Raw genomic sequence first — 13,377 nt, 5'->3', positions numbered from 1 at the left:
GCTCCATAGATCAGGGACAGTCTGCCACTGGCCCAAGGGGGAGAACCATTTTCCAGTGGAACAAAGGAGCGGGTGAGTATAAACTTTCTCCTTGCCCCTAGACCAAACAAGCAGTTGACCCGTGCAGTGTGGGCACAGCCCCACTGCATGGGAAAACTTATTTTTTTGAGTTGGGCTTTAAAGCAGTATGGATTGGAGAGGGGGAACAATCGAACTTGGGCACAGTTTGGTTCAACCGTGCCCGGTATGAGTACACCTCGAGAGAAAAATTTCTTTGCTTTGGAAAGCTTTGTTCTCACTTCTTGTTGAATCTATAGGAAAATTAGGCAAAAGGCAATCTCACGAATCAGACACAACTGGTTTTTGACCTTAATATAACATAACCAAGCATGTAACTATGCTTCTACTATATTGCTGCTACCATAAATAGAGAAAATGTAATCAATCTAAAAAGGATGACCTATTGTGATATTATGTAATGATCTAATCTATGCGCGGTTCACATAATCTGCAGTCACTTTGTCTATTTGCAAAGAAAACAGGAAAGTAAATGAAATGCACAAAGAGTTTATTGATAGCCCCGTGATTGAATCATTATTGTTATTAAAGAAGAATTGCAATCGAGCATTGTAATGAAATTTCTTATTCCTAGGAAAGTGCTATTGTCATATTGACTTTCAGCTCTGTAGACATCTTCAATGAACTCGCTCATGTCAGACCTTTATGTAAATCCCGCTTACCAATCTCCATCTATTTACATTTCAATCCTGTCCCCATATCGATAATTAATTGAGATTGCTGACTGCCCGCCAGAGCAGGTACAAATAAATGCACGCCTGTAATTAGGTTAGTGAAGGAGCTTCTCCGATGGTGCTTTACATCGTGATAGAAATATTATCCTATGCAAAACTGTACCTATACAGTGTATATATTTCTATTTGTATTTTGGTTGTAGTTATTCATTGTGAAACACTCGATGAATAAACTGCCAAGTTAATGCCAAGAAAAGGCTCAATTCCACAGGCCAAAATTATGTCTGCACAAAGGTTTTTTTTTTTCTTTGAAATGTATCAGAGTACAATTGCATCCATTGTATTCCTTTTGGCAGTCAACTCAGTTTCTGCAGCATAGTCTTGTATTTAAAAAAAAAAATCAGCAAATTTGGAAGAAATCCTTTAAAATGGCTAGTTTATAATAAATGTCATTTCCTGTGTAATAAAGTGGATTTACACAAATGTTGTCATTTTGCCTGGACGAGAGTGATGAAGTGTGTATGTACATATGAAATACCCAGGCAGATTAGGCTGTTGTCCAGGGCGGATGTTTTTGGGAGTGTGGGCAAAAATATGCCATTCTACGATTCAGTGATATCTCACAAATATTTCAAATGATCTTAACAGACATTGGCACTATGTGGATTTGCATGCCACTTGCTCTTATTAAAGGGAACCTGTCTTTAAAAAAAAAAAAAAATGTTTTGATCAAAAGTTCTACTTGGTACCAGGAATCTCAAGATGCTTCCTGTTATCTTTATTAGCCAGAAATGCATCTTCTATAGACCCCCTCAATCTAGCTTTACTTTTTTTTAAATCAGGGTTTTGACTTTCTCAACTTCCCGGCTAAGAGTTAATGGCCATTGCAGCACTTTGACTGCTCCAGCATGTCAAATAGAGCAGGGGTGCCCAACTTTTTGAAGAGCGAGGGCCACTTAAGCAACTTGAAATAATAAGTGGAGTGGGCGGATGACAGGTCAGTGTCCACTCCGCATTTGCAGAGCAGGTACAGCCCACTCTCCTCTATAGGCCATCTGATCCTCTCAGATGTAAGGGGATGGATCCCCTTCAGGTTTTTTTTAGCGGACACAACTACGTTTACATCTGGGTCTCCATAAAGGTGAATGGAGGGTCCATTTGGGGCGGACCAATTGTGTAAAAGGGGCCTAAGGCTGCTTTGACACTGATGCGCTGCAGTTTACCCACACCACGGGTGCAGCGCAGTGCACCTGACGCTTTCCTCCAGGTTTGCTGCACTTTGCCATAGATTTCTATTATTTCCTGCAGGTGTGGTGCATTTTCTAAAAGCACACCAAACCTGCAGGTAATAACAGAAGTCTATGGCTTAGTGCAGGTAACCCACAGGTTTGAAAGCAGCCTAGTAACCCCTGCAGAACAGATATGCCCATATATATACACTCTGATTGTAGTAATAAACTTACCTTTAACAACAGTCTACTATTCAGGAATCGCCAGCTGTTGCACTCCCAGGAGTGAATTTGGTATGACTCCTGTGAAATGAGCCAGTGTTATAGAGGAAGCTTTGGATTACGCGGCTCTGCTTCACATCCGCTTGCTTTCTCTACCTCCGGCTTCATCCACAACACTGATGCTCTGGGAGGGCAGATAGGCTTGCCAACCCAGCATCCCAGAGCAGGAGGTCGCAGGGCACATCAGAGGGCCACTGGTTGGGCACCCCTGAAATGGCGCCTGCCTCATTTCCTGGTTGGAGGACATCCAGCAACATCTAGCTTTTTCCTCTCCAGCCTTTCTGTGCCTGGCCTGCCCCTTTCATTCAATGGATATTAGTTATTTCAATCATGGAGACTCAGTATCAGATGTGGGTGTTACCTAGTGTGGTCTTCATACAAATGTAGCCCGTGTAGAAACACCCGCTCCTCCAGACTATTATCCACTTATCAAGTCATTTTGGGCTGTTAAGGGGAGTATTGAGGTAGGGTGCTGTGGAACTTATTTATAGCACCCCATTAAAGATGGGGAAGGGGAGCGCTGATTCTCTTAATTATAGCAGTCCCAACAGGAGCCCATGATAGGCTCTTGTATTAGGGGAATAGAAGATATGAGGAGAAGAGCACTAGATTGGATATTTCTGTCTGGATATAATTTATCACTGCCTTTACAGAAGAAGTAAACTTCCATCTTTGAATTTTACCTATAGGTAGTGTAAATGTCGTGCACTGTTTAGGAGATATTAACTGTACATGCAGCCAGTGCCATCACATGGCGCATGCGCTCTGAAGTAACGGCCACCCGTGCCGCTCTTTCAGAGCCCTGTGCTGTAACTGGCAGCTCCCGCGCACATGTGTCATCGCGGTTCTGTCCAGTCACAGAGCCAGAGTCCGGGAACCCAGAAGCAAGACTGGTGAAGATGGATGCTCTCTCCAGCAATGCCATTGCATCGCTGGGAGGCTTTGTTTCAGGTAAGTTTCACATAATGTACTAGTATGCGATGCATACTAACACATTATGCCTTTGCTTTGCAGGTTTACAACCGCTTTAAAATCCATTCTGTTTCAGGTGTTCCGAGATCCCCCCTTCACCAGGACCTATATATGCAGAAAGAAATGTGATCTCTATCCGGACAGTGAGTGAGAACTATCCCCATAGGACAGGAAGTGTTTTAGGCCCCATACGCATTGAGCATGGGGCACTAGCATCTAAGTGCGGGCAGAAGACGCAGGTGTTCCATACAACTTCGCTGCTGGCAGCCTTGGAAATGAGAAGCTGAACAGTGCATCTAGTTATATGTACAGTATGTTTAAGGCAGAATTTGTCCAGGGACAAATGCCCAAAATACTGAATTCTTATGTTGCAGCTATTCGTCCCTGGGTGCATACTTCCCTAAACATACATACAGTACTACTGGGTACACCATCCAGCTGCAGCAGATGTAAGCTTCCCATAGAGATTCACAGGCTGCTTGCAGCATGACTGGGTAGTGCACCTGTGCCCTCTGCCTGCTGCTAAATGCTAGAGCCCAATGCACCAGGGTTAAACACACAATTTGCATGGGGCCTTGCTGACAAGATAGCCAGGCATAAAAAAGCCTGAAAGATAAATAACTAATGCAACCACCACATATAGGGACTGGCAAGCTGCAATATATTAAATTTTTGTTCTTAAATGTAGATATGCTTAATTGGTTGCATGATAGTCTCGGGTCAGGTAGTCTTAAGGTAATGAAACCAGGATTAGGAAGACAGTCCCTATGAAAGAAATTAATTAAGTTATGGCAGTTTCCATATATAGTTTCACAGATTCATTTTATATCTGGCTTATTGCAATGATTCAATGACTGAGCCACGGTGTCTGTTATTCTGCATTTGGATTCTATCCCTAGGAGTTGTCCTGCAGTTAAACCTATCCCCACTTTTCAGTGGCTGTGTTAAAGACCAGGCACTTCTACATCCTAAGATTTGATGAGAGCCTTTTCCACATTTGATTTTCTGTTCTGTAGTATTGCATTGGTGCATTGCTGCTGATTCACTTTTGGACCGTCTGTAATCTGGTGGTTTCATTATCTATCCAGTCATGATTAATAAATCTCACGAGAGTCTTTCCTTGCATTCTGCCAGGAAACTACAATTGATGGTGACACATAACATTAGATTTCTGGAGGGGGTGATGTCATGCAATGTGTAAAGGTGAGAATAGGAACCGTTAGGATTCAGGAACTTGTAAAAATGTTAAATGTACTGTTTATCATTTAGGATTTGTGCAAATATCAAATCACCTGCTGACAGTAGGAGTAACTAAATACGTATCCCTACAGGAAAATGCCATTTTATTTTTCGAAATCAGGACATGAATCAAAATTTGATGGTTGCCTCTAAAGGGAGACTTTGCTTTATGTTTCCCACCCCATCATCACCCAAATGTAAACAGCGAGACTACTGTATATATAGTATTTACTGCAAAGGGTTAATTGCAGCAATAGATGAGAAAATATTTCACTGGTGGTGAGGCATATACCCATCCTGGCTTAATTCACTGGTTTGCTTGGATTTGCATTTGGCCGACTCTGCATTGTGGTACACCCATGGTGAACAACTATTGGTTTACTTTTCTTGATAGAAAAAGGATTGAAGTTGTAGCATTGAGCCACCAGCAAAAAAGTCTCTGATAATGAGCTGTAACAATTTGTTATCCATTGCCATTCTTTCCATACCATTCTGAATCATTGTAGGCTACTGCTAGAATTTGTTGTACCACTTGCAAGTTTTGAGCTACCGTATTTATGAGTTTAATATTTCAAAAAAGTCATCATCAGAGTTTAGCAAATACATTCTCCAAGGGGACCATGTTGGCTCTATGGGGTTCAGATTGGTAGCTTTAATAATTTCAAGAAAAGATGATGTGTCTATGTCAGGTGTCTGTGATAGTGAGCCCTTGTAGATCTCAAACTACAGGGTGCTGAGTCGAAGCTCCAGTCTGCTTCTTCTCCATGATGGTGAGGATGGATTTGCAGCAAGCTGGAACCAAGATGTAGCCCCCAGGTAGGCCCAGCTGAGGATGCGGAGACCACTACTGTGTGCAGAGTACTGCAGCAGAAGACAGAAGGAAATCCATAAAACAAACCAAGATTGGGTGGGCAGTAGGTAAGCATAGACAGTAGACAAAGCCAGGGTCAGTACATAGGAAGCCAGACACAAAATACACGCAATGGTAAGGAAACATGAGCTCAGAGAACCATAGAACCATGAAGTTGCTCAAGCAAAGTTGGCTGCACTACGTATGTGTATATATAGGGAGGCAAACTGGAAAGCGGACCAGGAAGTGATGGAAGAGAAAGGAAATATAAACCCACAGAATAGCAGGTGATGCCCAAAGGTGAGCGCAGTAGTCAAACAACAGAGGAGTAGGAGAAGCACTGCAGCAAGGTGGTAAGAATGGCACAGGCAGGTAAACTGCTGTCTGAATCATGACAGTGGAGAAGTGAACAGCGCCCTCTAAGTGCAGTAAGCAAATTATTTTAATAAAAGTAGTAAGGTTAATATCCACTCTCAAAAGTATGGTATAAATGGGCATGTAGTGTCAGCTGCTCTGACAACCAGGTGAAAAAGGGGGGAGTCCGATATAGATGTAATAGTAGCTGTGTCTCCGCGGTGTTATCCTACGTCCAGTCACACTGCTGATTAATAATGCCTTTCGCTCCCGCTCCTCTCCTTTCCACCTGCCCCCCCCCCCCGTTTACCTCCTTTTTTCTTTCTCTTTCTCTCTCCTTCTCGCTCTATTCCCCCCCCCCCCCATATAACCGAGTAGATGCTCCTTTAAAATGACCTTGGGAGGTGTGCCCACGAGACAGTGATAATCTGCTGAATTCCACAAAATTGGTATTAACGGTTTTTGATATTGATATTAATGTTAGCAGAGACTTGTTGTTGTACCACCTGTTTTGCCTGCTACTCTGTTAGACACGTGGAATGTTTGTATCTTGTTGGTCTATGTGGACCCATCTCCTGTTATAAATAAACAATTTAAAAAAAAAAAAATAATAATGCCTTTCGGGTAGTCAGGACTGCAATCGGCGGCGTACAGGGCTTACAAGGACGGACCTCATTTCTGGGTCGGGTCAGCAGGCAGAGCTTCGCGTTCAGGACATGCGTGTCCCTTCCTCAGGCTTCCTATGTGACAGTCTAAGTGCATATATGTGGTAGAGTGTAAGTTCCCATGACCTTCCCATCATTGTCCAATGCCCTTCCCATCAAAAGATTCTATAAACTAAATTTGTGCACACACTATTTAAGAGTTTAAGGATAACGTTACTTTGCAAACACTCAATGAATTGCTAAACTTAGATTATAGCATCACCTTCCCACCCTTCTAGTGTACCTCTAATGAATGACCACTTATATCCAGTTTGACTTTGCTGCCAGTATTGGGAACTTTTGCTGCTCTTTTGATGCTTCTGGTTATGAGCTGTGGCTACCGAGCTGCTTTGCAAATGTACATCTGCATTTTCTTTCCCTGCGCTTTGAAGAGCAGCCATGACAGGCCCAGACTGTATAGACAATATTTACATACAGTACTTGCAGATCTGAAGCCTGCAATATAACATTAAGCAAGGGTAGAGAACAAGGAAAACATTGCCATCACTTACCTGTTTGATTCAGTATGTGCATGACAGGGAGCCATAAATGATAATTCAGGTGCTGCATTGCACACGTGTAACTGCTGTAGATCATAAACTGCTAGAAGAAGACAGCTTCTGCAACAATGCAGCTACTGTGTAGAGAGTACAAGTCTCCAGACTGGAAATGAAAACAAGAAATATGTGAGATTCCTTTTAGCCCAGGTTCACTATGACAGCGGGAATTAAATCACGTGAGTTTAGCTGAATGCAGCGTTGGACGGTGCCATTGCCAGCAATAGCCGCCGATTTGGCATGTCAAATCGCATGCCAAATCGCTACAATGTGAACCAGGGCTTATTGTGGTAGATAAATCATTTACCTTTTAAGATTAGCTGTCTGGAATCACAAGAGAGGAAAGGTAGGGTCAGAGCCTAACTCGACCTGCTTCCAGATATCATTTAAAAATGATCTAGTCCTAAAATGTATTGCAGTATTTTGTGTGTGTGTGTGTGTGTGTGTCACAAAATGTTAAGGATTCATGGAAATAGTATAATAATAATGGAAACATTATTAATGTCTTCCGTAGAGTTTGAGGTTTTTAATATTTATATACTTGTCATTGGGTTAACTAAAAATGTACATAGGTATATTATTTTATAGCTTTTGTCGTTTTTATTTTATTTTATGAATGTTCCTGCCAATTTTAATTGTAGGGACATTTAATCCTTAAGTTCAGCCAGCAGGCCGAATTTATGGTTTGTCCAAAAGCAAAGTCATTAATTAGAACAAGTAGATCTAATTATGATGAAGACAATTTCATTTGTGCTTAATTTGGCCTGAAGACTTGGCCAACTGATATCCCGGTAGAGTAGACCTTGTTCGGCTATGTTACAGGAAACCTTTGCTAATTTGACTTTACATAAAAAAATAATAATACAGTTGCTTGTGTTTCATGTATGGTTTGCTTTCTTTAATTTTCAGAGACGTAGAGGCTCCGGAGTTTTTTGTGCCAATTGCCTGACCACAAAGACTTCTCTATGGAGAAAGAATGCAAATGGAGGCTATGTCTGCAACGCCTGTGGCCTGTACCAAAAACTGCACTCGGTATGAAAACATGTTTGTTTTTTTTCCCCAAGTCCCTTGTTCTATATTAACTTAAATAGCTTGGGTGTTTTTTGATTATATTTGGGTTTGCTAAAAATCTAATTTTCATAGTTAATATATACACTTATATATATACTTATAGTCTAATAAGTTCTGTATAGTTTATAGTTTAGTTTATAACCACTTGCAGTTCTTTTTTTAAGTGTCCCTGCTGGAGAGATTTACTCTCTCCATTTATCCTGATAACCAGCTGGATGCTACACGAAAGAGAGAGGTGCAGAGTTGCCTATAAGCACATGGGTGCTAAGTAATGTTCTGTGGAACCAAACCAAAGGTCTTAGGCTTGAGGCTTGAGCAGCAGCACTGCAAAAGGAAGCCAAGTGACTCGATGTCATTTTTTATTTGTGTTTGAAATGGTGGTGAAAACCCCTGAGAGGGCCACAATGAACTTTGAAGTTTTACTGGCCCCCAAATCACAAATACGCCCTTATGCCGCGGACGCACGACCGGACTTTCCAGCAGAAAAGGTCAGACGGAATCATTTCATCTGAGATTCCGATCGTGTGTGGGCTTCAGCTAACTTTTTTTTTCCAAAATTCTGACGGACCTAGAAATAGAACGTTTTAAATCTTTCTGACGGAATCAGTTCCTATCGGGAAAACCGTTCGCCTGTATGCTATTCCGACGTACCAAAAACGATGGTTGGTGTGATCGTGTGTACGCAAGTCGGTTTCAGTGGAACTCCGTTGGAAAGACCGTCAGAGTTTATTCTGATGGTAAAAACGGTCCTGTATACGCGGCATTACTGTCCTTTCACACAAATGTGCTGCGGTTTTCCCACACCGCAGGTGAAGTGCAGTGCACCTCCGCCTCTTCTGCATCTTAGCTGTAATGGGCTATAGACTTCTATTACATCTTGTGGGTGTGGTACACTTTCAAATAGCGAACCACCAAACCCATAGGATATAATAGAAGTCTGCACTGCGCTGCACCTATGGATCAGTGTGGAAGCACTCTAATAACCCTCTTTTATAAGTGCTAATATGCACACAGCAAAAGTGTAGTGTATGTGTTGTTTAATAGACTGACCTTCTTCTCTTCTAGCTACTGCTGACATCGCTCTCCAGGCTGCTAGAAAGGTCCTAGGTGAAGTACACTTGGTATAGCTCTACCTGGGACAGGAGTCTGCGCTACAGAGTAAGCATCGGCTTATGCAGCTCCTGCTCCCTCTGCGGCCACCTGCTTCCTCCTCTGCTGGCTCCACACACTCTGATGCTCTGGGATGGTGGGTTGGCAACTCATTGATTGCCATCCTGGAGCATAGGCATGTGCTGGTTTGAGGCCAGGGGGCCACATCAGTGGGCTCTGAGGGCCACAGGTTGAGCACCCCTGCTTTAAGTCTAAAAGAATCTTTGAAAGTATCTCAACAAAAATGTAATTTCTAATGCAAATAGTGACAGTAATAAACTGACAGGCTCTGTGCAGTGAGGCAATACCACCAGTAGGAAATCAAATATTTTGGTGCATTTTACCCCAGTTGTCATGAAAAGGAAGCAACATTAAAAAATGTTCACATTTTGAAACTCGTAGCATAACATTTAACCACTTGCGGACCGCCCACCGTACATATACTGCAGCAGGGCGTTCGTTCTGTGGCAGATCACGTACCTAGTACGTGATCTAACACTTCCAGGTCTAGAGCGTGCACCGCCGGAAAGTATATGTGATATGTGTTATACACAGCAAGAGCTGATCGGGGGGTATGGTGGTCTCAATGTCCGCCGTCACCTCCTGATGCTTCGGTGCAAAGGCAGAACAGCAGCCTACCTATGTAAACAAGGCAGACTGCCGATCTGTCAGTAGAGAGGCCATGGATCCTGTGTTTCTGTAAAGCAGGAACGCCAATCCATGCCTTCCACTAATCAAAGCACCTCCCCAACTACCCTGAATCACAGGCTAGGCACGCAGTTAACCCTTTGATTGCCCCTGATGTTAACCCCTTCCCAGCCAGTATCATTAGTACAGTGACAATGCATGTTTTTAACACTGATCGCTGTATTAGTGTAATTGATCCCCAAAAAGTGTAAATTAGTGTCCGATTTGTCCACCGCAATATCACAGTCCTGCTATTAGTCGCTGATCGCCTCCATTACTAGTAAAAATTTAAATTAGTAGTACATTTTTTATTAAAAATATCTTAGATTTTATAGGCACTATAACTTTTGTGAAAATCAATCAATACGCTTATTGGGATTTTTTTCACCAAAAATATTAGCAGAATACAAATTGGCCTGAATTGATGAAGACATTTTATTTTTTTTCCATTTTTTTATTAGATATGATTTACAGCACAAGGTGAAAAATAATAGTCTTTGTTTGCTCATAGCGCAAAAAATAGAGGTGATCAAATACCACCAATAGAAAGTTCTATTTGTGGGAAGAATTGTATCTGGGTACAGTGTCGCACGACCGCTCAATTGTTAGTTAAAGTAACGCAGTGCCGTATCGCAAAAAAAATGGCCTGGTCATTAAAGGTGGTAAATCTTTAGTGATACACTATTGCCTTTGGGTGTTTTTAATGGGTGTTGTTGTTTTGTGATGCTCTTGTATCTTCCCCAACAAATACAGCACACACCGTTTATTTACAGTGCCAGACTGCTGTCTTGTTCAGCAACATTAGCTGTTAACAAAACCTCTTTTACCATCCCTTCACATAATATTTATTGTGAATTTCTCCACTCCTCTGGAAAATAGCCCGAAATCCACTGCTCCCTTGAGTACTCCTATTATTGGCACTGAAATATTTTCCTGCAACGGAATTTATTGTGAACTTTACCTGCAGTATTTTCTTTTTTACTTATGAAGTGCAACAAATTCTTTAAAGAAGGGTTTAAACTGTCCATTGTTGCTTTTTCTTCTTCCTCTGAATAAACACTATTTCCCATTTATTCCAAAATGTATTGAAACATAGCATGGCACTTTCATTTCGAAGCTGTGTTACTTGGAATGGTTTTTTTTTCCCCCTCCTTTTTGCTTATTCATAACCATCAGATTTTGTGTCAGTCATCTGATGTAGAAGGGAAGAGAGACAGGTAAAATGAAGCATTGCAGAATCTAAAGTTCCATATCTGATAATATTTGAAATTCAGAAAGATGATAACATTGAGAAAAATATACAAGAGAAGCAAAAAGTATAAAATAAAAATAGACTATAAGCTCCCCGGTATTTTAAACAAAATAATAGTAAAAACTCCTAGCGGCCATTGAGTATTTTGTTTTTTTGTTTTTTATATAAATATTGAACACTTTAGGTCTTATTTAATGCTTGAGGTTTAAAGGGTGTTTCCACTGTCCTGATCTAAAATATATTCATATCTTAATCTTTCTTGAGGGTTCTACATATGCATCCTCTTTAGTCACACCTTCTGAGAGTATCTATGTTCCAATAAATGCCTGCTGGCCATAGAGCACTTAGATACAGATACATCTAGTTTGCTGCTCTTTCTTAAAGGATAAGTTCACCTTTTTTTAAAAAAAAAAGAAAAATCTTTTTGCAGGTAAAAAAAAAAGTGCATTTATTTTTTTTTATTTTTTTTTTATTGCGAGCATGGAAAAAATTGCACCCACAATCAGCAGATCGTGGGTGCAATGTAGGGCTCTTCAGACTCTGTGTGTAAGCTATCTGCCCCATACATCGTACAGCCAAGCGGTTACACACTAAGGAAGCATCAATGAATTACCACAGTGCTCACCAGCACCATGGTAGTTCATTGAGAACTACAACCCGACAGCTGCAAGGGACCTTGTAGTTTTCCATTCACAAAACTTGGTGAATGAATGACGCAGCCGGGCGGGCAGAGCCCCACATGACCACGTTCTTTGCAAACTGTAAGCCCTTGTACACACGGTCAGAGATTCCGACGGAATGTGTCCTATCGGACCGTTTTGTCGGATATTCTGACTGTGTGTGGTTTCCATCGGACTGTTTCCGTCGGAATATCCGAAGGACCAACTTTTCCAACTTGCCGGTAAAATTTTCAGACAAAATGCTCTGATCAGACATACTCCAATCAAGTGTAGCCTACTCCAACGGACAAAGTGCCACGCATGCTCAGATCAAATTCCTAGACCAAAGCTATTGGCTAATAGCCTGAACGTAGTCCCGTCCTAACGAAATAACATCATCACGTTATGTACAATCGGATTTTCTGACAACTTTGTCCGACCGTGTGTATGCAACAGTTTCAGACAAAATCCGTCGGATTTGGCTGCCGGAATGTCCGACCGTGTGTACAAGGGCTGATAGAGAAGATAGCCCATTCCCTGTCACAACATGGAGTCAGGGGTGCAGGGGCCTGGATTTGTAACATATTACATGTTACAACTTGAATATGAGTGTATCATGTAACATGTTACAAAAGGTAGACTTATCCTTTCAGCTATAACTCGGAAACATGCATATTGGCAAAGAACAGTTTGCTGACATTTTAAATGGTATTTCCACTTTTGCAAGCAGATTTGAGAAAACCTCACTATATGTTTTTTATGCATTCCCATTCTCATCACATTCCTAAAAAAAATAAAAACATGTCTTACCTTTTAGGTCCTATGCACGCAGGACATTTTTTTACTGCCCTGAACAACTTTGCTCCTGGCAGGAGAAAAGCAGCTTAAAAAAATACCTAAATCTGTCCCCCCAATTGATCCATAGTTACATAGTAGGCGAGGTTGAAAAAAGTCCATCAAGTCCAACCTATGTGTGTTATTATATGTCAGTATTGCATTGTATATCCCTGTGTGTTGCGGTCGTTCAGGTGCTTATCTAATAGTTTCTTGAAACTATCGATGCCCCCCGCTGAAACCACCGCCTGTGGAAGGGAATTCCACATCTTTCCCGCTCTTACAGAAAAGAATCCTCTACGTAGTTTAAGGTTAAACCTCTTTTCTTCTAATATTAATGAGTGGCCATGGGCCTTGTGAAACTCCTTCAGCAAAAAAGTTGTATCCCTATTGTGGGGTCACCAGTGTGGTATTTGTATATTGAAATCATATCCCCTCTCAAGCGTCTCTTCTTCAGAGAGAATAAGTTCAATTCTTGTAACCTTTCCTCATAACTAATATCATCCAGACTCCTTATTAGCTTTGTTGCCCTTCTTTGTACTTGCTCCATTTCCAGTACTTCCTCCCTGAGGACTGGTGCCCAGAACTGGACAGCGTACTCCAGGTGCGGCCGGACCAGAGTCTTGTAGAGCGGGAGAATTATAATTTTATCTCTGGAATTAATCCCCTTTTTAATGCATGCCAATATTCTGTTTGCTTTGTTAGCAGCATCTTGACATTGCTTGCCATTTCTGAGCCTATCATCTACTAGGACCCCCAGGTCCTCTTCCATTCTAGATTCCCCCA

At 41.6% G+C, this 13,377-nt stretch overlaps 1 protein-coding gene across 3 annotated transcripts in view; it reads left to right on the top strand.

Annotated features, from left to right (window-relative positions):
- The window catches only part of TRPS1 (transcriptional repressor GATA binding 1), a 399,923-nt gene that overhangs the window by 374,369 nt on the left and 12,177 nt on the right, over positions 1 to 13,377 (top strand). For all 3 annotated transcript variants that reach the window (XM_077493239.1, XM_077493238.1, XM_077493240.1), the window contains one exon: positions 7,849 to 7,971. In XM_077493239.1, coding sequence (XP_077349365.1) covers positions 7,849 to 7,971 — 123 coding nt within the window. The remainder of the gene's footprint in view (positions 1 to 7,848; positions 7,972 to 13,377) is intronic.

The sequence above is a fragment of the Lithobates pipiens genome, unplaced genomic scaffold, assembly GCF_037356315.1.
Source record: "Lithobates pipiens isolate NorthernLeopardFrog02 unplaced genomic scaffold, aLitPip1_a1.2 Scaffold_19, whole genome shotgun sequence".
Taxonomy (NCBI): domain Eukaryota; kingdom Metazoa; phylum Chordata; class Amphibia; order Anura; family Ranidae; genus Lithobates; species Lithobates pipiens.
This window is presented reverse-complemented; position numbering and strand designations above follow the sequence as displayed.